General features: G+C 44.2%; 1 protein-coding gene across 4 annotated transcripts in view; it reads right to left on the minus strand.

The window, feature by feature from the left end:
• The window catches only part of CYFIP1 (cytoplasmic FMR1 interacting protein 1), a 131,065-nt gene that overhangs the window by 51,201 nt on the left and 54,730 nt on the right, over positions 1-25,134 (minus strand). For all 4 annotated transcript variants that reach the window (XM_073353192.1, XM_073353183.1, XM_073353210.1 and 1 more), the window contains 6 exons: positions 24,936-25,092; positions 18,658-18,754; positions 16,130-16,206; positions 13,971-14,079; positions 13,233-13,352; positions 9,811-10,010 (listed from right to left, as the gene is read on the minus strand). In XM_073353192.1, coding sequence (XP_073209293.1) covers positions 9,811-10,010; positions 13,233-13,352; positions 13,971-14,079; positions 16,130-16,206; positions 18,658-18,754; positions 24,936-25,092 — 760 coding nt within the window. The remainder of the gene's footprint in view (positions 1-9,810; positions 10,011-13,232; positions 13,353-13,970; positions 14,080-16,129; positions 16,207-18,657; positions 18,755-24,935; positions 25,093-25,134) is intronic.

The raw sequence follows: 25,134 nt of genomic DNA on the forward strand, positions 1-25,134 counted from the left end.
TGAGAGATCAGATAGCCCGAGTTACACCCATTGTATGGGAACACTTGGAGAGAGCACAGGAGACCCAACGAACCCATTATAACCACCAAGCGAAGCTTCGACAGTTCCAACCAGGAGATCGGGTGATAGTACTGGTGCCCACAGCAGAAAGTAAATTGTTGGCCCAGTGGCAGGGACCCTATGAAGTAACTGAAGCCGTGGGAGAGGTGAACTATAAGGTGTGACAGCCAGGCCGCCGGAAATTGGAGCAAATTTACCACATCAATCTTCTAAAATCTTGGCACGATCAAGAGGCATGCTTAGTCATGCAGGAGACCCTTCCCCAGGAGGATAACTTACACGAGCAAGTAAGGAGATCATCCGACTTGACGCCGATCCAAAAGATCAAGGCAGCCGACATGATTAATCGCAACAGAGATGTGTTCTCTACAAAACCAGGGTGGACGACTGAGACCAATCACCATATCCGCACGATCCCCGGAGCCAAGGTAACATTGAGACCCTACCGAATCCCAGCAGCCAAAAAAGAGAAGAAATCAAGGCCGAAGTAAAGAAAATGTTAGAATTAGGGGTTATTGAAGAATCTTACAGTCAGTGGTCCAGTCCAATTGTTTTAGTGCCTAAACCTGACGGTACCATGAGATTCTGTAATGACTTTCGCCGACTGAATGAAATATCCCAGTTTGATGCACACCCCACAACCACGCATCGACAAACTGGTTGACCGACTGGATAGTGCCCGATTCTTGATTACACTGGATCTGACAAAAGGGTACTGGCAGATTCCTCTGAACCAAAGAAGCTAAAGAAAAGACAGCATTCTCCACCCCGGATGGGCTATTCCAGTACACCATCCTCCCTTTTGGGCTACATGGGGCCCCAGCCACATTCCAGCACCTCATGGATAAGCTGCTGCACCCCCTGATAAGCTGCTGCACCCCCATACTAGTTATGGAGCTGCATACCTAGATGATGTCATCATCCATACGCCAGACTGGGGAACCCACCTGGAGAAAGTTGAGGCAGTACTGCACACCTTAAGGCGGGCTGGCCTCACTGCTAATCCCGCTAAATGCGCCATAGGGCTAGCAGAGGCTAGGTACCTAGGATATATTGTGGGAAGGGGCATAGTGAAGCCCCAAACGAATAAGCTAGAGGCAATTCAAAACTGGCCCCAGCCGACCCGAAAGAAGCAGGTCTGTGCGTTCCTAGGCATGGTAGGTTACTACCAACATTTTATTCCCCACTTCGCCACTAGGGCAAGTCCCCTAATGGACCTGGTGAAGGCCCAAGGTCCAGACATGGTAAAGTGGGGGCATTTACAGACCTTTGGACGGCCCTCTGTAATGACCCCGTACTCATAGCCCCGGACTTTAACAGTGAATTTATTTTACAAACAGACACTTCCGAGGTGGGGGTGAGGGCAGTTCTGTCACAAATGGTGGGAGAAGAGGAACATCCGATCCTCTACCAAAGCAGAAAGCTTCTCCCAAGAGAACAGAAATACGCAGTAGTCAAGAGAGAATGCCTTGCTGTCAAATGGGCTATGGAGACACTGCGTTATTACTTCTTAGGCCGTTAATTTAGTCTTGTGACGGACCATGCACCCCTCCAGTGGATGCAGCGGAATAAGGAAAAGAATGCAAGGGTCACCAGGTGGTTCTTATCCCTCCAATCATTCCAGTTCCGCATATGGCACAGGGCTGGCTGCCACCATGGCAACGCTGATGGTCTGTCACGAGCATACTGCCTGGCATCCCAAGTTGCCCAATTCTATGGTGTTGAGCGAGGGGTGGGGGGAAATATGTGAAGGGGCAAGGCCAGATGGCTATAGAAAAGTAGTAGGAGATAGATATATTAGCTCCAGGCTAAACAAATCCCCGGTCCCAGGATAAGTGAAATGGCAGCTGCTCCAGGTCAATTAAGACACCTGGGGCCAATTAAGAACTTTTCAGAAGGCAGGGAGAATGGCTTCAGGTGTCCCAATCAACAGAGCAATCAGGGGCTGGCTGAAACTAGTTAAAAGCCTCCCAGGTGGGTGCGCATGTCAGGAGCTGTGGGAGGAAGTTGCATTGTTGGAGAGACTGAGTAGTACACACCATATGAGGAAGTAAGGGCTGCGGTGGGGGGAAGCAGCCCAGGGAATTGTACATGTCATGTTTCTAAAAGGTCAGCTACCATAGCTGATACTAATAGGGTCCCTGGGCTGGAGCCCGGAGTAGAGGGTGAGCCCGAGCTCCCCCCCAACCTTTGCCCCCTGATGTATCACTGAGACTGGGAGACAACAGAGACTGTGCAAGGAAGGATAACTTATCCTCACCTCTCTCACTGGCTTATGATGAAAATGGCTCAGTAGACTGTGACCCTTGTCTCTAGAGAGAGAAGGGTTACGTGGAGGGTCACAGTGAGCCTCTGAGGCTAGCGAAATCCGCCAGGAAACACGGGACCCACGGAGGCAAGGACAGAGCTTAGTCACAGTTCCAACATCATCTGTAATTCTTAAATATAAAGAAAAATCTTCTTTAAAAAATTCCTTGCAAGTGTTATGTTCTCAGTTTTCTTTTCAAATAGAAATGCTGATATTTGAATGGTTTGATAGAAGAGGTGGAAGAATGAGGCCTTTAAGACTGGCAATAATTTGGACAGATTCTCTTCCCCTCACTTCCTCTGATAAAGAGGAAAAGTTAATTTGGTGAATAACTGCTTTGTACTGCTCTATATATGTTTTGGCATGCTCCAAGATAACAAGTTCTTGTTAGATTAAATCTGTGTTGATGACTGTCCAGAAATGTATCCATTTTCATCAGTACAGTTCTAAGCAATCAAAACAAAGTTGATTACAGAGATCAAAAACCCGTTGGTTGGTTTACCAGTGCTTCTGAAATAATGACTGATAAAATACAACACTGGACTGGAAATAACCATTTCACTTTCAAATAATCTCTTACCAATGAGAGACCAAGGTGAGGGAGTTTGCAACAGTCAACTCACAGGACAACAGGCACCACCTAAACTGATACCAATTTAAATAAAAACACACTACAGAAAAAAAGTATCGATTAACCAGTGGTCAATTACAGCTCTTTGAGGGTTGTACTGAACTGAAGGCTATACGCTAAGGTTATGTCTACCCTATGGAGCCTATGCTAGCAAAGATATATTGACATAGCCCTCTAGCGTAGATCTAGTCTGGAGGGGTTTTTGTCAGTATGGGAACACTGTTTCCCCGAACAATGGTAGCTATGTGGACAGAAGCCCTCTCATGTCGACTTAGCTGAATCTATGCCGGGATTTTACTAACATAGCTATGTCCATGTTCTTTTCACGCCTCTGACCACTGCAGCTATACCAATGTAACTTTTAACTGTAGACCAATCCTTAGACAGTCAAGTATACAGTCACTGCAAAAATCTGTCAGGTCCCAGTCCGACCAGTGAGATTGCCTGAACATAAGGATCAGGGTCTTAGTCTGTTCCTGTAAGTTAGCATACCAAAGCTAAAGAATCATGCTTTGAATGCAATATTTAAAGTGAAAAAAGTTATGTGCATTTTATTTTTAGACCTACATGAAACCTAGATTTTGTTCCCTGTAGGGGTATACTGATCGTTTAAGGTCAAGCGGTCAAGACACTAGCCTAGGACTTGGAAGACCTGGGTTCATTTCTCTGCTCCACCACAAACGTCCGTATGACCTTGGGCAAGTCACTTAGCCTCTGTGCTTCACTTCCCCGACTATAAAATGGGAATAACAGCACTTCCCTACCTCCCAGTGGGGTTACAAGGATACATTCATTAAAGACTGTGAAGCACTTTGAGATCTACTGATGAAAAGTGCCATATAAAATAGGTGTTGTTACTACTATATAATTAGAATTGGGCTGAACACAGAGCAACTCAAAACAGGAGCCATCTGAAGTCAAATACAAAGCTGGAGAGTGGATGGAACAATAAATAGGCACAAGTAGCACGATTAAATAACCAATCACTGCAGAATATATTAGTAACTGAACCCTGCAACAGCTGACCTCAAATCTCAGCAAACATGTCAATTAAATAGGAGCTTTTCTATTAAACTGTGTTCACTTGTGCCGCTGTACACAGTGAGGGCAGCACAGCAAACAGCATGCCAACTTTTGACTAAACAGATGCAGTGGTATTGCCATACTGAACCCCCTAATCAATCTTTTTATAGTAAAAACATTTTAGCAATTTAGTTTGTTTTGAAAATATTTGGGTTTTATTAAACATTTGATTTTTTTTTAAAATAAACTCCAGAAAGGACAAAGAACTTACTCCACATGTCCTTCATTTACACTGCTAACTTCGCTGATTAAGATAGTAAAGGGGAAGATACAAATATCATTACATAAACAAAGTTTATTGACATTGGCACAATAGTAGTTTCAAAGTATAAATGGCAAAATGACAGATAGCCTCCCTGGGGCTAAGGGCGTGTGTTAAACCTTCTGGAGAATTTCTCCTTCCACTGAACTGCAGAAGTCTGATGCCAGGAATGAGGGCAGGAAAAGAACAGCAGCGGAAGGGACTAACATTAGCAGAGAAGAAGTGGCCCGTATCTAATGGAGGGAACCTCTTAGCCTTCCTCTCCTCTTCTGATGTTGGGCCAGCATAAAAGAGGAGATTAAGTAGCCGATATGATGTACCTCATAGATAGGGCCCTACCAATTACTCAGTGAAAACTGACGTCCCCGTGTTCCTAGGAGCACTCCAGCAAAGGAGGATCCTAGCTCCAGCTGGGCTGGGGATGGACAAGTCCTGTCCCTCCCCTGCACAACCTCTCTGGTGGTGGTGGTGCGAGTGGGAAGACCAGACCCACCTCCGGGTGTCTCCTCCTGCTGCAGGACGCTCCTAGCTCCAGCTGGGCTGGGGAGGGACAGGACTTACTCTCTTCAAGCAGGGCTGCTCTTGGGTATCTCCTCTGGCTGCACCTAGCTCTGCACCCCTCCTCCCCACTCGCTTCCTGTCCCCCTCCCTTTGCAGCTGCCTGGGGAGGGGACATTGTACAGGAAACTGCCCCCTCTACCTGGTGCAACTATAAGCATATTTTAATAAAAATAAAAAGAAAGGTGAGGCACTTGACAGAATTTTTTGACTGACACTTTATAGCAGCAAATCACACTCACGGCTGAACTCACTGATTGGTAGATATGGACATTGGGGAGGTTTTGTAGTGTAGTGATCTCAATTGACTGCCTACCAGAAGACACATGCAATTACTGTAAGATGAGTGTCCAAAGTAAACAAAAAACCTCAAAAATGATTACTGCAGCGGATTGTGCGAAAGAATTTGGAAGCCAAATTCTACATGCCAATGGTGACAAACTATTTTGTACAAGCTGCAGTGTTTCATTGGATCACACACGTCACGCAGACACCCCCCTGCAGACACCCCCCTGCAGCTCCCATTGTCCGCGACTCCTGGTGATCCGGGTGGAGGCAGTGCACAGAGCTGCTTGGCTACGTCTCTGCCTAGCGCTGAGCAAGGGGGATGTCACCACTCCCGAGGAGTCCCCCAGGTAAGCATCGCCCAGAGCCTGCCTCACCCCATCCCATGCCCCAACCCCCTGCCCCTTCCCACAACCCTGCTGCTGCTGGGGGGAAAGGCGGGAGACGCACAGCCAGGTAGGAAGCCTGCTAGCCCCCCAGCCCTCCACCCCCAGAAGGGGTCCTGGGCTGTGCACCACCACCCATGCCCCCCACAGCACCAGTGGGGGGCCCAGGCTGTGCACCGCCATCCATCCCCAGCACCTGCAGCACCCCTGGGCAGCCCCCTCCCCCTCCAAGTTTTAGTCAGGGGTATATAGTAAAAGTCATGGACAGGTCATGGGCCGTGAATTTTTGTTTACTGCCTGTGACTTTTTCTAAAAATATCCGTGACTAAAATGTAGCCTTCATCATAGTCAGTCCCGTTTCTCTTGCACTCTAATATAGGTAAATTAAAAATCCCCTGGATCTCATGACTAACTTGAACAACAGGACTAGTGGAGTTGAGATGTTGCCACACGTTTCAAAGCCTACATTTCCACCAATAACCAAGGCTGCAGCCTCTGCTTGGACTTGCATGTACAGGAGGTTAACAAACTCATGTGACTAAAATTCTGAAAACCAGCAGCTGCAATTAGTAAATCTCTAAATCTTTTAATAGCAGTCCATCCTATTGTTTAATCTCAGTGCATTATCAAATGTAAAATAATTACAGATAGTCAGGTACTTCAACATGCAGTTTGCTGTAATACTTCTACAGAAACAACTTAAACTTTTGTGCCCTCGAGACTGAAGCCTTTGTAAATGCCTGAAAACCTTTAACAAATACAGTAATTTAAAAAAAAATTATCCAGTGTTCTGAGGGAATGGGGGAAGAGCTCCAAGACATGCTACGCACAAATTAATTTTATTGTTAAGCATTTACATTAAAGAATAACTAAAGATTAAATAGAGAGAGACTAGTTCATCTGAAAAAAATTACACGTTCTACACCTGCCCTCAGACCCCCCTGCCTCACTAATTTTTGTAGTTTTACAATTACTTTTTTAAAAAATAAATGTTTTTCTTTCCTCTGACATTTGTGTGTAGCCTTCACACAGGAAATAGTCTATGGAAGGGGAAGAATGAAACTGCCTACGCACACAGAGCTGTCAAATACACATAATAAATTGAAAACTTAATCATTGGGCTTACTTGTAATAATTTGTGTGACTAAAGTGTGACAAATTGATAATATACCATTATATTCCAGTTTGTACTTTGCACTTTAATGGCAATCATGTCTGTATGTGTACGAACATGTTAAGAACTACAAGATACCACAGAGTCCTGGGAGAAAAAAATTAACTGGATCAATTCTGTGTACGTGCACACAATTCAAAAAAGCACATAACTATGTGATCACACATGCTTAAAGCTTTCTGCATATATCAGAGCAATTCTGTGCACAATAATGAAATCAATCAAGCTGGATGACTAGGACAGATGTTATCTAAGATCTCCCTCACTTTATCATCTTTCAAATTAATTATCCTGCTAGGCTGGAGCTCAGCCTAACCCGATTTGTGTACACACTTTTATATAAATAAGCAGCCGTACCACAGAACCCAATTAGATTTCCTCAGTGATTCCACATTAACTTCCTAAACATTTTTAGTGGAGTATAGCACATGCAGCCTCCGAGCTGATGACTGAACACAGACTAAATACATTTAATAGATGTTTAATTTCTTTCATTGGTGAAGCTTTCAGAATTTAGGAAAGTCAAAGTTGGACTATACAGTGTTTTTCCAGGTAACTATATTCCAGTTATTCCTAAAATACCTCATCATATTGAACGAGTCTGGGGCTGAATTTGAGAATTTTGACAAGAATTAATCATATGCAATTATTCATAAGAAATACAGCCAGGTATTCTCCATAGGAAGACTCGAGCAATAAAAACTGTTTAGTTAATACCTCCAGAACAAAAAGGACCTTGTTCCTTTCTGCACAGCCAGAAACTTTGACCCAAAATACAAGTATTCTTGAAAGGGAAGAACAGAGGAAGCTCTCTGGGGAGAGTGGAAGGTGAAATCATGCTGTTCTACTTCTCCCCACTGCCGAGTAACTCAATATCATTTCACAGTCAGGAGGTTTCTCATTGTATTTTACTCCTGAAGGTAACTGTACTCTAACCACGAACTGAAAAGAAATTAAATGCCACGCAAGTCAAAAAAAAAAAAAAAAAAACCCACCAAACTCTTCTCCCTTTAGAGTGTCCTCAACTAATCAAGCATTCTGTATTTTATATTCTGCCCTAACATCTCTACCATTCTGTATCTTGAAAAGCAGGAATGGAAGACATGGAACAAATCTGCCATGGCAGCAGGAAATTACAGTATATATTTGTGAACATGTCAGCTATATAAAGCAAGAGAAGCCCTGGATCAGAATACACAGGTATGCAAAAATGCCACTAACCTCTCACGGGGGGGAAAACAAAAAGATTGAGGGATATGAATTATGGCTTACTTGCAAAATCCACTCAATTTTAACGGCTGGGAATTCTGCATTGCTATATTAATAACCTTTGTGATTTAAAAAAAGTGCATTTACACTTGAATCCATTGTACTGTGGTCAACTTTGAAAAGGCACTTGCCCTCAATGACAAAAGAGGGGGTCAGTAATACAATCAATAGGAACAGTGTAACCAGAACTGCCAAGGTGCAGAAGAGAGTGACGACACATGTACAAAGATACTTGGCTACACACAACCACTGAACTCTGTCTCAAACCAGTAATTCATCCTCTCTTCTTTGCATTATCATAGAATCAAGGGATATAATTTTGCTTCCATTACTTATTGCTGTAAAATGTTTTACTACATGATTTTGTTTATGAAAATTTCCTCCTAACATGTATCTTGAACTATTTTCAGATATTCTTTATTTTACAGCATACTGCAGATAGATCATTAAAATTTCACAGAATTTGGCAGCTCAGGTTAAGTTTGGCTTTTCTCCTATTGTGGACACATACTAGCACTGTCAAATGTATGAATGGATAAGTAGTGTGAATCACTTTTCTTTCTTACACATGTACATTTGTATGCTACACGAACTATTCTGAACATTTAAAAACAGAGGAATAACATGAGGACGACAGAGACAGGATTCACCAACATTTGTTATGAAAGATATTATGGCACAGATAAGCTGTTACAATCTTCATTTGTATATAATTCTTCCTCTGACCATAAATAATCATAAAAGTTCAAGTTTTGTACAAACTACCGTATATACTCGTTCATAAGCCGAATTTTTTTTAGTAAAAAAGGGAAGCATCAGAGAAGGGGGTCGGCTTATGAAGGGGTATAGGGTATAGAGAGGGAGAGGTGGGACATAGCCTATCTCCGCAACAGAGGGAGCAAGGAGAGCCAGCAGAGCCAGAAGGGACAAGGCGGGGCCAGAGTCTCTGCTTCTGGCCACGCTGCTGTCCCCCCAGTCTCCGAAGCAGCTGCAGCTCCGGGGCTGGCAGGCTGCAGCCGCGCCGCTTGGCCCCACCCCCCAGAGCAGGCTGTGGCAATGCCGCCTGGCCCGCCGGAACATGCTGGGGCCGCGCAGCCCGGTATGGCCCGCCAGAGCAGGCTGCATCCACACTGTCCCGCCTGCCGGAGCAGCTCCAGCCAGGCCAGAGACATCCTCCCCTGGCCCTCTCCAGATAAGGTGGGAAGGGATGGGATGGGGAGATTGTGGGGGTCCCGGGCTAGGCGTGGGGTCATGGTCACAGGGGTTACTCCCCTGACCCCCAGCTTCTCCCCCCGCAAAAAAATGTCCCCACCAGTTGCTGTCCCAGCCTGTCAGGGTAAGCAGCTGGCATGCCAGGACACTTTGTTTACTTAGTTTTACCTCTGTGCCTGTGGACGCTCGAGGTAAACAAACCATCTCGGCCCAGCAATGGCTTACCCTGATGGTCTGGGAGCCAAAGTTTGCTGACTCCTGAATTATAGGGTCATCTTATGAATGGGTCATAAAAATTTTCCATTTTTACTTATCCATCTTGTGGGAGTCAGCTTATAAACAAACCGGCTTATGATCGAGTATATAAGGTAATTTAAAAAAAGGGAAACCAATTTACCCATTGGGAGTCAATTAGTTGATTTTTTTTAAATAAGAAATTGTATTTTTAAAAATACTGCCAAAATATGGACAGTTGGCAGCCCTCACTTATACCAGGTAAACAGAATCTACTGTACATTTCATCCTGCTGATACAACAAACTACGCATGCAAAGACAATTATTCAAAAGGCTGCCATGCTAACCTGTTAGTGGACCCATTGTAGCAATAGTTTGGAAGGAAATCATAGTTGAGCTCCCAGAAGACATGAAGAGTGATTCTTCCATAGGGAGCCGACACATTGTGATTGGCTTCTCTGAACATGGCATCAAAGCTGTCCAAGGTCATGTATCTGCTCAGTAGCTTGTGTGTCATTTTATTTATCTCTACCAAGCCATCGAGCTCCTGGGAACATTTAAAACAAGAAGGATGGGTGGGGGGAAGAAACATGAGGAGAATTATCAAATTTCCTTATAAGCTGTACTATGGTGCTCATTACTATAGCATCTGAGTAATTCACAAACATTAATCCAGCTTCAGAAACCCCAGTGAGGAGAAGGGATGATATTTTTCCCATCAGTAAAATGGGGATCTGAGGAACAGAGAGATGAAGGTAATAAATTTATATTAACTTTGGGTGCCCCAGTTGAGACACCCAGGACTTGATTTTTCAGAGCACTTAGCATTATGTACAGCACTTTATATATTCAGACACCGCTCCCAATGACTTCAGTCACACTTCTGAAATTCAGGCCCCGCCCCAGCTTTAAATTGGGCACACAGAAATTGAGGAACACACAACTAATGACCACCAGTAAAAAGTCTGATTAAAGTGACTTGCCCAGCATCACATAGGAAATGCTGTGGCAGAGACAGGGATAGAATCCAGGTTTCCGGGGCAACATTCAACTGCCTTAGCCATGAGACTGTCCTTGGACTCTCCTGCAATCCCCTGCCTCATTCCTGCACACCTTTCAACGTCTACAGCAAATGAGGCTGGAGTTCTACAACGCTGATTCATCCCCAGAGCTGCTCCATCCGCTGCACTGAATGAGGCAAATCGGAAGAAAGGGGTGGGGGGAAAGGAAGTGATATGTAATTGAAGACTGTGGACATGTCTACATAAATACTTAATGTGCAGCAAGCTGGGGTGTAAATCTACCCTGCACTAGCCGGCCACCCATTAAGTGTTTGTGTGGACTGTGCTGCCAATGCATTAAAAGTTTCCAAGTGTGCTTCGATCTACACTGCTTTGAACTTTTAGAGTGCAGCAGCAGGGTCCACACGAAAACTTAGCAGGTAGCAGGCTAATGCACGGTAGATTTACTTCCCAGTTTACCACAAAATAATTGTTCATACAGACAAGTGCTGTATCAATAATGCATATGCACAAGGCACCTCTATACAATTATTCTGTATGTCTCTGTTCTGCCCCCTCTTTTTATGCCTCTTCTTTGAACTAAACAATCTTAGACTTTTCACTCTTTTCTTGTATGCAAGTCTCTCCATGTTTCATCATTTTCATTGTTGTGTAGCTCTGAAACCCCTCTGCCTACTGTATCTTTTTTGATAAAGGGTGAACAGAACTGAACATAGTATTCCAGCTGAAGATGTTGCATATTAAACTTGCAAAGCAAGAACTGAAGTGTCCAGAGTATTTTTCTCCTTCTCCCCCAGGTTAAACTAAGGATGTAAGATTATGGTGAGACCTAGCATAAGTCTTCTTGCCCGTCAGTGGAGCTTTGGAAATAGAGTTTGTCCATTAACATTTTAATCAGGAAACTAACTAAACTGACACTCTCCATGTCCACAGGCAGCAAGTCAGATCTGATTACTTTACTGACAAAAACAAGTTTTGCCTATTGGCAACTCTACAGAGCCAGGGTGTCTAGTGAAAGAGACAGCTATTCCACTTCATGCGTCTAATGAGACTGTATGCTAGACTCAGACCCTGGATTATTTGGTTTTGGTCTGCAATTACATATCGAATGCAGAACAGCTGATCATATAAAAGTTGCTATTTCAAATGCAAATAATTAGAAAACCTCGTCTCCCGGTTGCCCCGCAGCCCCAGGTCAATTTCCAAGCATATCGTGCAGCCTGCCTTTTACTTCCATTGCTCTCAAGGCCCTGCACTGAGAGAAATTTTCTTCTGGCCCAGCAAAGCAAAACAGAGCTTCTTCCAACACCAATTAATGCTGCTCATGAGCTGACCAGGACAACTTCAAGAAGGGAAAAGGTGGGGTCTCCCCCTTCACTCTTCCCAAGCTTGCTGCATATGGAGTGCTCCCAGTCCCCAAGCACAGGAAAATGAACTAGACAGTCTCAAACACCACTGTAACACAAGAGAGTGCACCATGTTAGCCTGCCCAGGCATCTCATGATCTCATTTGTCAGGAATACTAATGAAGCAGCATGAGAGAGGAAAGAATGAATGCTGAACAACGGAGGAAAAGAGATTTTCAGCTGGTCTGCTTACGTTTTTTTCTGTTTACACCTATTTAACTCATCTTTGGGACAAAGCAAATATCTTTGTTAGTCCGACAACACTCCCGCCCCTTCGATAACATATGTGAGAGTTCCTGGCATATCAGGAGAAACCCAAGAAATATTCCAACAAAACCAAAGAAAATTTCCTATTTCTTAGGTAAAAAAGAAAACAGTTTTATTTTGTATTTTGTAGAAATCTTTCAGGCTTTCTTTGTACATCAAGGGTAGGCAAACTTTTTGGCCTGAGGGCCACATCTGGGTGGGAAAATTGTATGCATGACCATGAATGTAGGGCTGGAGTAGGGGTTTGGGGTGTGGACGGGAGTGCGGGGTGTGGGAGGGAGTGAGGTGTGCAGGAAGGGGCTCAGGGCAGGGGGTTGGGGTACAGGAGGGGGTGTGGCAGGGGGCTCAGGGCAGGAGGTTGGGGTGCAGGAGGGGTGTAGCAAGGGGCTCAAGGGGCTCAGAGCAGGGGGTTGGAGTGCGGGATACAGGAGGGGTTCAAGGAGTGGGCTCAGCGCCACTTACCTTGAGGAGCTCTGGGGTGGCAGCAGCGTGTAGCAGGGCTAAGGGAGGCTCCTGGCCTGCCCTGGCCCCGTGCCGCTCATGGAAGTGGCCAGCATGTCTGGCAGTGGCTCCTGGGGGTGGGGTGGGTCAGGCAGCTCCACCACACACTGCCCTCTCCTGCGGGTACCACCCCTGAAGCTCCCATTGGCCGCTGTTCCCTGTTCCCAGCCAATGGGAGCTGCAGGAGGTGGTACCTGCAGGCACTGAGTCCTCTGCCCCCCCAGGGTCCGCAGGGACGTGGTGCTGCTGCTTCCAGGAGCGGCGCAGGGCCAGGACAGGCAGGACAGGCTGCCTTAGCCCTGCTGCGCCACAGGGCTGGGAATCCCGCGGGCTGGATTGAAAGCCTTGACAGGCCGGATCCAGCCCGCGGGCCATAGTTTGCCCTCCCCTGTTGTATATCATAAGGCTGAAAAACATGGCTGCAGCTCTGAATATAGACAAGGCCTGAGATATGTCACTAGTTTTGCAGAGCTGCTTAAGCCATTCCCAGACCCAACAAGCAAGTAATAGTGTAGCATTAGGACCACACTTCTAAAGAAAACCCTGTAGGTCAGCTTCAGCAACAATACTTACAACAATGGAAGTCAAGTCTTCACTTTCAAATCGACCAATTGCCAGTTCCATTGACTTATACATGGCTGCGGAAATCCGCTGAGTGATTAGGCGGTTCAGATCTATTGACCTACCAAGAAGCTAAACAAAAACAACCCCCCAAAAATGTATCAGACAAAATGGCATGAGACTAATCTTGATTAGGTAAGAAAACCAATTTTTCTTAATTAACAGATAAAATGAAGACCTGCATGTGTATATTATATTCAGACATACATATAACATACAGATAATAGATATGAACACGTATGTTGTGTACACAAGCTACCCCATCCCACATTCTCACGCAAAAAATACTATGGGTGGTGCATCAAAATCTAATCAAACACTGAGCTAATTATGAATATGTTTCCAAAGAAGACTTGATGATAAACTTTAGAAGACTGAAAAATTATTCGGTTTAGGAAGACAATTCCACCACGTGCCATATTTCTGAACTTTTAAAAACTATAAATATTTGCATTAAAACAGGATCTTTGCAGCTTTAGAGGTCATCTGCTGCTTGAAATGATAATGTTCTGTCTCAGATGGTCACAGTCAAGCTGTGTGGATAGGATGACAACAGAAACGGAATACTATGCCCTCAGGTGAGGAATAAGCACTAGGTACATCAACAGTATTAAAAAACATGAGTGGTGGAGGAAGAGGGGAAAAAAACAAGGAATTCAAATACGATACCGTAGCATCAGTTTTACTCACCTGGACATGTCTCTGTTTCAGCAGTGTCTCATAGCGGTTGGAAGGTGGTAAGTGAATTGTTGCCCCCTGATTCTTGCATTCGGAGCGTAACCGTTTATCCAGAAGCAAACTATTATGAGGAAAAAAGAGGTTACTGTACATTACACAGGAAACTACTGCAAAAATCAAAGAATCATAGAATCGTAGGACTGGAAGGGACCTAGAGAGGTCAACTAGTCCAGTCCCCTGCACTCATGGCAGGACTAAGTATTATCTAGACCAGGGGTTCCCAAACTTGGTTCGCAGCTTGTTCAGGGTAAGCCCCTGGCAGGCTGCAAGACGCTTTGTTTACCTGAGCGTCCATAGGTACAGCTGTTCGCAGCTCCCAGCGACCACCACTTCCCGCAGCTCCCATTGGCCAGGAACGGCGAAGAGCGGCCACTGGGAGCTGTGAGTGGCAGTACCTGCGGACGCTCAGGTAAACAAAGCGTCTCACGGCCTGCCAGGGGCTTACCCTGAACAAGCAGTGAACGAAGTTTGGGAACCCCTGATCTAGACTATCCATGGCAGGTGTTTGTCTAACCTGCTCTTTAAAATCTCCAGTATGGAGATTCCACAACCTCTGTATGCAATTTATTCCAGTGCTTACCTACCCTGACAATTAGGAAGTTTTTCCTAATGTCCAATCTAACCTGTCCTTGCTTCAGTTTAAGCCCATTGCTTCTTGTCCTATCCTCAAAGGGTTAAGGGGAACAATTTTTCTCCCTCCTCTTTGTAACAATCTCTTATGTACTTGAAAACAGTTATGTCCCCCTCTCAGTCTTCTCCTCTCCAGACTAAACAAACCCAGTTTTTTTCCCCAATCTTCCCTCATAGGTCATGTTTTCTAGACCTTTAATCATTTTTGTTGCTCTTCTCTGGACTTTCTCCAATTTGTCCACATCTTTCCTGAAATGTGACACCCAAAACTGGACAATACTCCAGTTGAGGCCTAATCAGCGCAGAGTAGAGCGGAAGAATTACTTCTCACATTGCTTACAACACTCTTGCTAATATATCCCAGAATTATGTTTGCCTTTTTTTTTTTTTTTTTTGCAATAGTGTTAAATGAAATATGAGTCAGCAGTGTGTGATCCACTGACACACAAATCCCTTTCTTCAGTACTCCTTCCTAGGCGGTCATTTCCCATTTTGTATGTGTACAACTGATTGTTCCTTCCTAAGTGGAGTACTTTGCATTTGTCCTTATTGAATTTGCTTCAGGCCATTTCTCCAGTTTGTCCAGATCATTTTGAATTTTAATCCTATTTGCCAAAGCACCTGTAACCCCTCCCAGCTTGGTATCGTCCACAAACTTTATAAGTGTTTTCTCTATGCCATTATCTAAATCATTGGTGAAGATACTGAGGAGAGCCGGACCCAGAACTTATCCCTGTGGGACCCCACTCGATATGCCCTTCCAGCTTGACTGTGAACCACTGATAACTACTCTCTGGGAATGATTTTCCAACCAGTTATGGACTCACCTTGTAGTAGCTCCATCTAGATTTTATTTCCCTAGTTTGTTTATGAGGTCATGTGAAACAGTATCAAAAGCCTTATTAAACTCAAAATATACCACATCTACAGCTTCACCCATCCACAAGGCTTGTTAGCTTTCTTTTGAAAGGGTATCAGGTTGGTTTGACATGATTTGTTCTTGACAAGTCCATGCTGTTACTTATATCACCTTATTATCTTCTAGGGGTTTGCAAACGGATTGCTTAATTATTTGCTCCATTATCTTTCCAGGTTCTGAAGTTAAGCTGACTGGTCTGTAATTCCCCTGGTTGTCCTTATTTCCCTTTTTATAGATTGGCACTATAATTTGCCCATTTCCAGGCCTCTGGAATCTTTCCCGTCTTCCATGACTTATCGAAGATAATCACTAATGGCTCAGATATCTCCTCAGTCAGGTCCCTGAATATTCTAGGATGTATTTCATCAGGCCTTGGTGACTTGAAGACATCTAACTTGTCTAAGTAATTTTTAACCTGTTCTTTCCCTCTTTTAGCCTCTGATCCTACCTCGTTTTCACTGGCATTCACTATGTTAGCTGTCCAATCGCTACGAACCTTTTTGGTGAAAACGGAAACAAAAAAAAATACATGTATAAAAGATGTTACTATCAGAATAGCTACCTTCCCGCCATAATCTTGTAGTATGCAAATATCTGGTCTGCCAACTTGTAGACGAATTGGTCAAAACACAAGTTTACCTGGAAAATGGTAGAGATATTATTTATTAGTATTTGCACAGAAAAAAAAAGGGGGACATATCCTAGTCATTACCTACAAAAACAAATCAAAAAGAGCTAGTCAGTACAAAATTCCTCTACTTCCCCATGAAGAGCAGTTACTTCAATCTAAACAATGCCAAAACTGGACATATGCAGATACAGTACAGACCCATTTACGCGCGGGTGTCGGGAGTCAAGCCGTCACGACCACATGTTAACGGACCGTGGGTTAAGAGGGCCATGCTGAAAAAAGTGTCTATGATTCATTTAGAAAAAAACACCGTTATTTTCTGCTCTTTCTGACTCGCATTTTTTTTCTCTCTTATGAAGTCGGTCATTTGCCGCAGATGAATGATTTTGATATTTTCCACATTTTGCTCCTCCATAAATCTTACAACAGTTTCTACAGCACTACAGGCTTCTATGGGTGAAATTTTGACCTTTTCAACGACATTCTCGCCATCACTTTCGCGGTCCAATGTAGCCTCACAGCCGGTTAATATTTCTTCTTCGCACAGAAAGTCTGAAGTCGGGCAATCTTCATCCATTTCCAGCCACTTGGTAATGATTTCCGATGATGTATCCTAACTAAAAACTTTTATCAGTTGAAAGAGAAGTTTGCATTTATCCTCTTTTGTCTGCGTGCATGTTTCTAGGACATCTTCTTCCGAAAATCCTTCAAAGTCTGGCTCTGAATCAGTGCCACTGCTGGAGTTTTCCGAGTCTGAGCCATCTTTGACGGAAAAGGCACCACCGAGAGACTTCATCCAGCAGTTTTCAATGGACTTTTGTTTTACTCCGCCCCCAGCTTTTTTAACTAAATAATTTCCTTCATGTTTAACTGTTGCAAGAATTCGGAAATGCCTGAAGACTTGCGTGACATGATCGCTGAAATCAGCTCCCGCAGATAATTGTTTTTAAAATTCTGAATAATGCCCTGGTCTAAAGGTTGAATTTTTGATGTTGTGTTGCATGGTAGGTATAGCACTCAAATTTTTCCATCGCTTGATACCAGTGATTGGGTTGGAGAATGGGCTGGAGAATTGTCAAGTAGCAAAAGTGCTTTGGCTTCAAGTTTCTTCGACCGCAGGTGCTTACGAACAGCTGGAACAAAGCTGTTGTGGAACCAGTGATCAAAAATGTGTCTCATCATCCAAGCATTTTTGCTATTAGCATATATTCCTGGCAGTTTGGCTCTAATGAAGTGATTAAAGCAGCAAGGGTTATGAAAGTGGCCAACAAGAAGAGGGGCAAGCTTATGGCTGCCCGTCTTATTACTACAAAAAAGAAGAGTCACACGATCTTTTATCTTTTTAAATCCAGCTGTTTTCTGTGTCTCATAATTAAAGGCTAAAGTCTTATCAGGTAGCAGTTTTGCAAATAAAGCTGTTTCATCACAATTATGAAGTTGTTCTTCGTGGTAGTCTTCATTTTGTAAAATAGATTTTAACTCGGCAGGAAATGCGTTCACGGCCAGTTCATCAGCTGATTGGCTTTCTCCAGAAATCGATACCTGCGCTATGCCGTGACACTTTTTAAAACGACTTATAAGCCCCTTGCTGACTTGGAATGATTCATCCCCCATTACATTTCCAAATTTTGTCGCTTGGGCTTGAAGAATTGGCCCACTTAGCAGCATTCCTTTCAGCCTGTCCTGAACAAACCACGTGCACATGGCTTTGTCTGTTGTGGGTTTTGCTGAATAGCGCACATGTTTTCGCTTAAGCCCTGGGGCAGAATTGATATTTTGTACAAAGCCATTCAGTTTAGATTCATTTTTTAGCCATCCTCGGAGAGTAGATTCGGCAATCCCAATATCTTTTGAAACTTTGGCCTGGGTTTCACCGCTATTTACTCCATCTATTGCAGCTAGCTTTTCTTCTACAGTGTAGGAATGCTGACGCTTGCCCTCTACCATTATATTAGGCCTACGGTTAAAATTTTCTAATGTAGTATATATATTACTATATATCTATATCTCTAGCATAACAATGACTAAGCATGCATGATACGTCTTTACCAACATCGGTAAAGATGTACAACACATTTCCACTCCGCACTTCCTGTCGATTTCTATGTCAGTGAGTTAGTGAGCAAATCTGTAGCGCTACATAGCAAGTTCCTGTACCGCGTGTTAACGAGTCTCATGTGTTAAACAGGTAGCACTGAGAGGCATGGCGCTACTGTGCATTAAGCGGATTCACGTGTAAATGGGTCTGTACTGTATGTGTTTATTCAAAGCTTATCACCAAGGAAGACTGCATCCTCCTCCCTTTGTTTCTTCTTTTGGCATTCTCACCACTTTCATTCTATATCACCATCTGCTTTGAAGATCTACATATTGCTGCATAATGTTCCTTCACCTTTAACAGACTCAGTCTCCCTACTAGGATACATAACCGTTTTCTCCAATAGATGAGTTTACTTTACCTCTGCCTCAATTTCATCGTAGAGGAACTGCTTCTTAAATTTAGTAAGCGCATAATGAGCGCTGTCATTGTAAAGATCCAAAGAATAGAGAACATACCTGAATGAAAAAGAAAAAAAGAACAGTTACTCACCCTACAGCAACTTTGATTCTTTGAGATGTTTTGGTCACTTTGGATCCCCCTGTAGGTGCGCATATGGCCCATGGCATGAGATCATATTTTTTTGAATAGCAGAGTTGGGGCGGTGCATGTACCTTGGGCCTCCTTGTGCTCCAATGCGAAGGCATAAAAGGCACTGTTGCCATGGTGCTGCCTCAGTCCCTTTGAAAATCAAAGCCATGGTAGGCAGGGACTTCTCAAAGACAGCACAGGTCAAAACATCTACACTAACTATAACACCTTGAAGAACCACAGTTACTATAAAGGAAGTAACTGTTCTTTCTCCAAGTATGTGTCAGCGTGAATCCCGCTGTAGGTGACTGGCGGGAAGCATCCTCTCGAGATGGTGGAAATAAGGTGTTTCAGTTGCATAAGTCAAACAGTGATTGTAGTACTGGTCACAAACTTGGCATCTAGCTGCCAAGTCCAAGACATAGTGTTTGACAAAAGTCAGTGGGTTACTCATGTTGGTGCCTTACAGGTTTCTCATATCAGCACATTTCTAAAGCAGGTAGAAGCCACCTAAGCTCTGATGAAGCGAGCCTTGGTGTTGGGTGGAGAGGTACACCACCAGCTGGTAACACAATATATCTCCTTGTGTTATCTGTTTCAATATTCTTTAAGATGAGATAGCCTGGCCTTTGAATATCCTGTTACAGCCAGAAATAGATGGGGCGACAATTTGCATGGGTTGGTCCTGTCAATATAATAAAAGGGGAGCTCTAGATATGCCTAGTCTGTGTAACTTCTCTTCTCCCAGTGAAAAATATAGCTTTGGGAAGAAGACAGGTAAGTTGATCGATTGGTTCAGATGAGATTCTGATGTCATTCTGAGAAGGAGTTTCAGGTGAGTTCTTAGCAAGACCTTTTCCCTTTGAAATGTTGTGGGATGGGGGTTAGCCATAGTGCCTGCAGCTCACTCAAAGTAATAACAACTAGGAAGACCATCTACAGAGTAAAGTGGTATAAGGAGCATTCTGAATGAGGCTCAATGAGAGGCTCCATGCGTCTCAGGAGGACTATATCGAGGTCCCAGGCCGGAGGGGGTTCTCTGACTGCTTGATAACTGTGTAATAGACCTTTAAATATCTTTTATACCATGGAGTGAGTGAATACCAAGCATGACTGTACAGACAATTGACAAGCTGAAATCGCTCCAAGGTGGACTCCAATAGAGCTGAGCCAAAGGTGTTGTAGGTAGTCAAGCATCTTCAGTACAGAGGCCTGTACTTGGCCCAGGCCTTTCCAGGCTGCCCATATTGAGAACCCCTTCCATTTTGAAAAGTTTTTCTGGTAAATTCTTCCTGCTTTGTATCAGGATTTCCTGGACTGGCAAGGAGCAATACCTATCTGTAGCATTCAGCCAGGCAACACCAGCACCATCACATTCAGTGACTTCAGGTCTGTGTGGAGTATCTGGCTGTGATGCTGCAAGATCTTATCCAGATGGTCTAGAAGTTGTATCAAAGGCTGAATAGACATCTACAGAACATCTGTCAGCCAGAGCTACCTTGGCCAGTACATAGCCACCAGGATGATCATGGCTTTGTCTCTTTTGATCTTGGAAATCCCCCTGGAAATCTGAGGAACAGGCAGGAAGTTGTACAGCAACTCTTAGTTCTTCAGTAGGAGGAAGGTATCCAGCAGTGAACCTGGACTCAGGCATCCTCTAGAACAAAAGTTCTGCACTATTCTTGGCAGCGCACACGTGTACCATGGAGAATCCTCGCTGATGGAATATCACCTCCATGGTGGATCTGTGCAATGAGCATTTGTGGCTGGTCACTGACTGCCTCAGAAACTCTGCTAAGTTGTTGCTGGCTCCCAGGATGCAAAGAGCCTCTCAGAGTTACCCCATTCTGATGGTACCAACTGCAGAAGTTGATGGCTTCAAGACCAAAGGGCGAGGAGCGGACACCCACTTGCTTGTTTATGTAGCGCATAGCTGTCGTGCTGTCTGAAGCTCTACATAATCAAGTTTTGGAGGACCAGCAGGAAAGCCACACAGGCTAGTCTGATGGCTCTGAGCATTAGGACCCTCACAGGTAGCCACATGTCACTTAGGGTCCAAGTTTCTTGGATCTATAGATGATTCAAGTGAACTCTCCTACCTCTCCCTGACACACGTGTAATTAGTGTCTTTCTCATAGAGGGGACTGAAAAGGAGACACACACCCCTTTTCACATTTGTGGATTCTAACCACCAAACAAGTTCAGCAGTGACATGATGAGGTACTATGACCTCCTTGTCTATTGAGTGTTTCCCCAGAGGAAAAAAAACTGTCCTGAGGCAGAGCTGAAGGGGGCATAGGTGAAGTCTGGCAAGTGGTGTCATGTACATGCATGCCAACTTGTGACCTAGCACTGTGAGGCATGTTCATACTGTGCTGGTTATGATGTCAGCTGGAGTTTGAGTCTCTGTAGAGACTGGAAGGCTCAGGCAAGTACACTTTTCCTGATCTGTAGGCAACCAGGACTCCTTTGAACTCTATCATCTGAAGTGAGGTAAATGTCTTTTTTTTTTTTAACCGATCACTAGGAGACCCAACCAGGTGAATACAGATAGAGCACTGTCCCACCCTGATAACGTCTTCTACTCTCACCTGCTTCTGATCAGCCAGTTGTCCAATTATGTGTAGATGCCACATCTCCTCAGACATTCACAACATGTCCTGTGAAGACCCTTGGTACCATGAAGAGTCAAAATGGCAGACCTAATACTGGTAATGATTTGATCCCACCATGAATCTAATCGCCTTTTATGATGAGATTACTGGTTCTGTGGATGAAGGGAAAGCAGTGGATGTATTGTTTCTTGACTTTAGCAAAGCTTTTGACACGGTCTCCCACAGTATTCTTGTCAGCAAGTTAAGGAAGTATGGGCTGGATGAATGCACTACAAGGTGGGTAGAAAGCTGGCTAGATTGTCGGGCTCAACGGGTAGTGATCAATGGCTCCATATCTAGTTGGCAGCCGGTATCAAGTGGAGTACCCCAAGGGTCGGTCCTGGGGCCAGTTTTGTTCAATATCTTCATAAATGATCTGGAGGATGGTGTGGATTGCACTCTCAGCAAATTTGCGGATGATACTAAACTGGGAGGAGTGGTAGATACGCTGGAGGGGAGGGATAGGATACAGAAGGACCTAGACAAATTGGAGGATTGGGCCAAAAGAAATCTGATGAGGTTCAATAAGGATAAGTGCAGGGTCCTGCACTTAGGACGGAAGAACCCAATGCACAGCTACAGACTAGGGACCGAATGGCTAGGCAGCAGTTCTGCGGAAAAGGACCTAGGGGTGACAGTGGACGAGAAGCTGGATATGAGTCAGCAGTGTGCCCTTGTTGCCAAGAAGGCCAATGGCATTTTGGGATGTATAAGTAGGGGCATAGCGAGCAGATCGAGGGACGTGATCGTTCCCCTCTATTCGACATTGGTGAGGCCTCATCTGGAGTACTGTGTCCAGTTTTGGGCCCCACACTTCAAGAAGGATGTGGATAAATTGGAGAGAGTCCAGCGAAGGGCAACAAAAATGATTAGGGGACTGGAACACATGAGTTATGAGGAGAGGCTGAGGGAGCTGGGATTGTTTAGCCTGCAGAAGAGAAGAATGAGGGGGGATTTGATAGCTGCTTTCAACTACCTGAAAGGGGGTTCCAAAGAGGATGGCTCTAGACTGTTCTCAATGGTAGCAGATGACAGAACGAGGAGTAATGGTCTCAAGTTGCAGTGGGGGAGGTTTAGATTGGATATTAGGAAAAACTTTTTCACTAAGAGGGTGGTGAAACACTGGAATGCGTTACCTAGGGAGGTGGTAGAATCTCCTTCCTTAGAGGTTTTTAAGGTCAGGCTTGACAAAGCCCTGGCTGGGATGATGTAACTGGGAATTGGTCCTGCTTTGAGCAGGGGGTTGGACTAGATGACCTTCTGGGGTCCCTTCCAACCCTGATATTCTATGATTCTATGAATCCTGGGTACTTCCTGTGGGGTGGAGGGGCAGGGGGGAGGTGGACAGCTGTACTGCCAACTCTTGCAATTTTATTGCAACTCTAGCAATTTTAGTTTTGTTTTGTTTTTGTCTGTCTCATGAAAACATGCTAAAAGCTGCCATCTCACAAACTATCCCTTATTCAAAATTGTATTAAATGTAGTTGTAGCCATGTTGGCCCCAGGATATTAGAGAGACAAGGTGGGTGAGGTAATATCTTTGATTGGACCAATTTCTGTTGGTGAGAGAGACAAGTTTTTGAGCCCTATAAAGCTCTTCTTCAGGTCTGTAAGCTCACAAGTCTACTCAGGGGAGTTTTTACTGAGGGATGACCCCTTTGGGTTGTTTGGAGTTGGATGTCTCCTCCAGGTCTGAGGTGATACACACTGATTACTCAAGCAGGTGGAGTTTTAGCTGCACATCCCTCGACTTGTGAGCACTCAGTGAGAAGGATTTACACACCACTCATTTGTGGTTTTTCCCAAAACAGAAAAGGCACTGGTGATGCCAGTCGACCAGCAGGACGAGTTCTTTGTAGGACAGATAGGAATTAAACCATAAGGGTTTGGCGCCTGCCAAGGTGGTTAGTGCCAAGTACCTGCCATGCTGTACGGGGGACTATGAGGGAGTGTCCTCTCTTTTGGGGGAGATGGCCAAATAAAAAATTAACAAGGTAAGAGCTGAAGAAGGATTTTTTTTCCACAAAAAAAAGTTAGAAATAGAGCTTGAAGTGAGTAGCAGATTGGACACTCCCCAGGTTCCATCTCACTTCTGTGGACAGTAAGAGAGAACTGAAGGCACTCCCCTCTTTATTCCTTTTTGCCCTTGAACGGGAGCTTGGGGAGGCACAGAGTGAAGATGCTGCCTTGAGGGGCACAGCTACTCAGAAAATTCTGATCTTGGGCCCATGCACGCCTACAGCGGGATCCACACTGACAGGTACTCAAAGAACAAATATTCATAGTTTGTGAAATGCTTCTCTGTAAATATATTAACAAAAATACTTGATAACTGAAAAAATTATACCTCATTTGTAGGTTAGACTGAAAAGATTAAAAATGCAGAAGGCAAGCAAGTCTATTACTTGCAATGTGCCCTGCCACAAAAAATCTGACTGCTAAATTCTACAGAAAGGAGTGAAGAGTCAGAGCAACAGCACCAAATATCCAGTTCAGAGGCCTGATCCAGGCATTTATGTGGCCTGCATGACAGACTCCAGAGAACGATGGCCCTCCTGAGCTAAGTCAAGCAGATAGCAGCAGGAGACAGCAGAGACCACTACCATACAAGCCTCAGAACATAACACTCAGTATGCCACACCTCCAAAACATTTCCCAAGCTATTGTTTTTACTAAGCATGACAATTTAAATGTGTGGAGTGGAAGATCTTTCAGACCACACAAGATCAACTTTTCTGGCCGTTGCACAATAGGCCCCCGAAGGGAATAGGAGCAAATAGGAAGCCACAGAAAGAAAAACATTAAAATACTGCTATCAGCTTGGTCTCAAAAAGAGATGAGAATAAATAAGACAATTTAGCTTCATTTTCTTTTTCCTTGTACATACACTCAGGATACTGAGAACAAACAATTATTCACCTGCAGTTCTATTTCTCTGAACACACTGTATTGACTGACTCCTACACATCCACCTCAGAACTGGTAAGGCACCAGGGTACATTTTCAATTAAATTTTTTTCTGAAGGTCTTGTCCTTTCATTCTTTGATGCCTGTTACATTTCTAGCATGGGGAGCTATTTGCTTCCCATTCATCAAGGAACTGAGAGTTAAATCCTGGCTGCTCTGAAGGCAATACGAGTGTTGCTATTAACTTTGATAGGATCAGGATTTCACCTGGAAACTTTATGTTCTAGAGGGGGCAGACAAGCACTGGGTGTTCATCTCAGAATGAGGCTGGTCTGCCCATGCCTCAAAAAAATAAAATCGCTGAGAGCCAGGGGAACTCACCCTAGAGCGCAGAGATGAAAGAGTAGGAATCCAGGAAACAGTATCTTTAAAGAATTACGTTTGCAATACTTTCCCAGAAAAAACTTGTTAACATGAGTAAAGGCACTAACTTTATAATACAATGGTATTTAAAATAATGCAACAGAAGAGCACACAAAGACCTTACTCCATCATTGATGCCTCTTTCGTCTCCAGAATATGGTCAGTCAAAATCCAAGGCATAGACATCTCAATGGGGAACTGGATTCTTCTACCCATGGTGAGTTCTAAGAAGAATTCTCTGAACCACAACTGGGACAGGTCACAGCACTGCTGCAGGGTTTCTTTAAGAATAAATGACAAGCCATTATTCTTCTCATATGAGA

Source organism: Lepidochelys kempii, chromosome 1, assembly GCF_965140265.1.
Source record: "Lepidochelys kempii isolate rLepKem1 chromosome 1, rLepKem1.hap2, whole genome shotgun sequence".
NCBI lineage: Eukaryota > Metazoa > Chordata > Testudines > Cheloniidae > Lepidochelys > Lepidochelys kempii.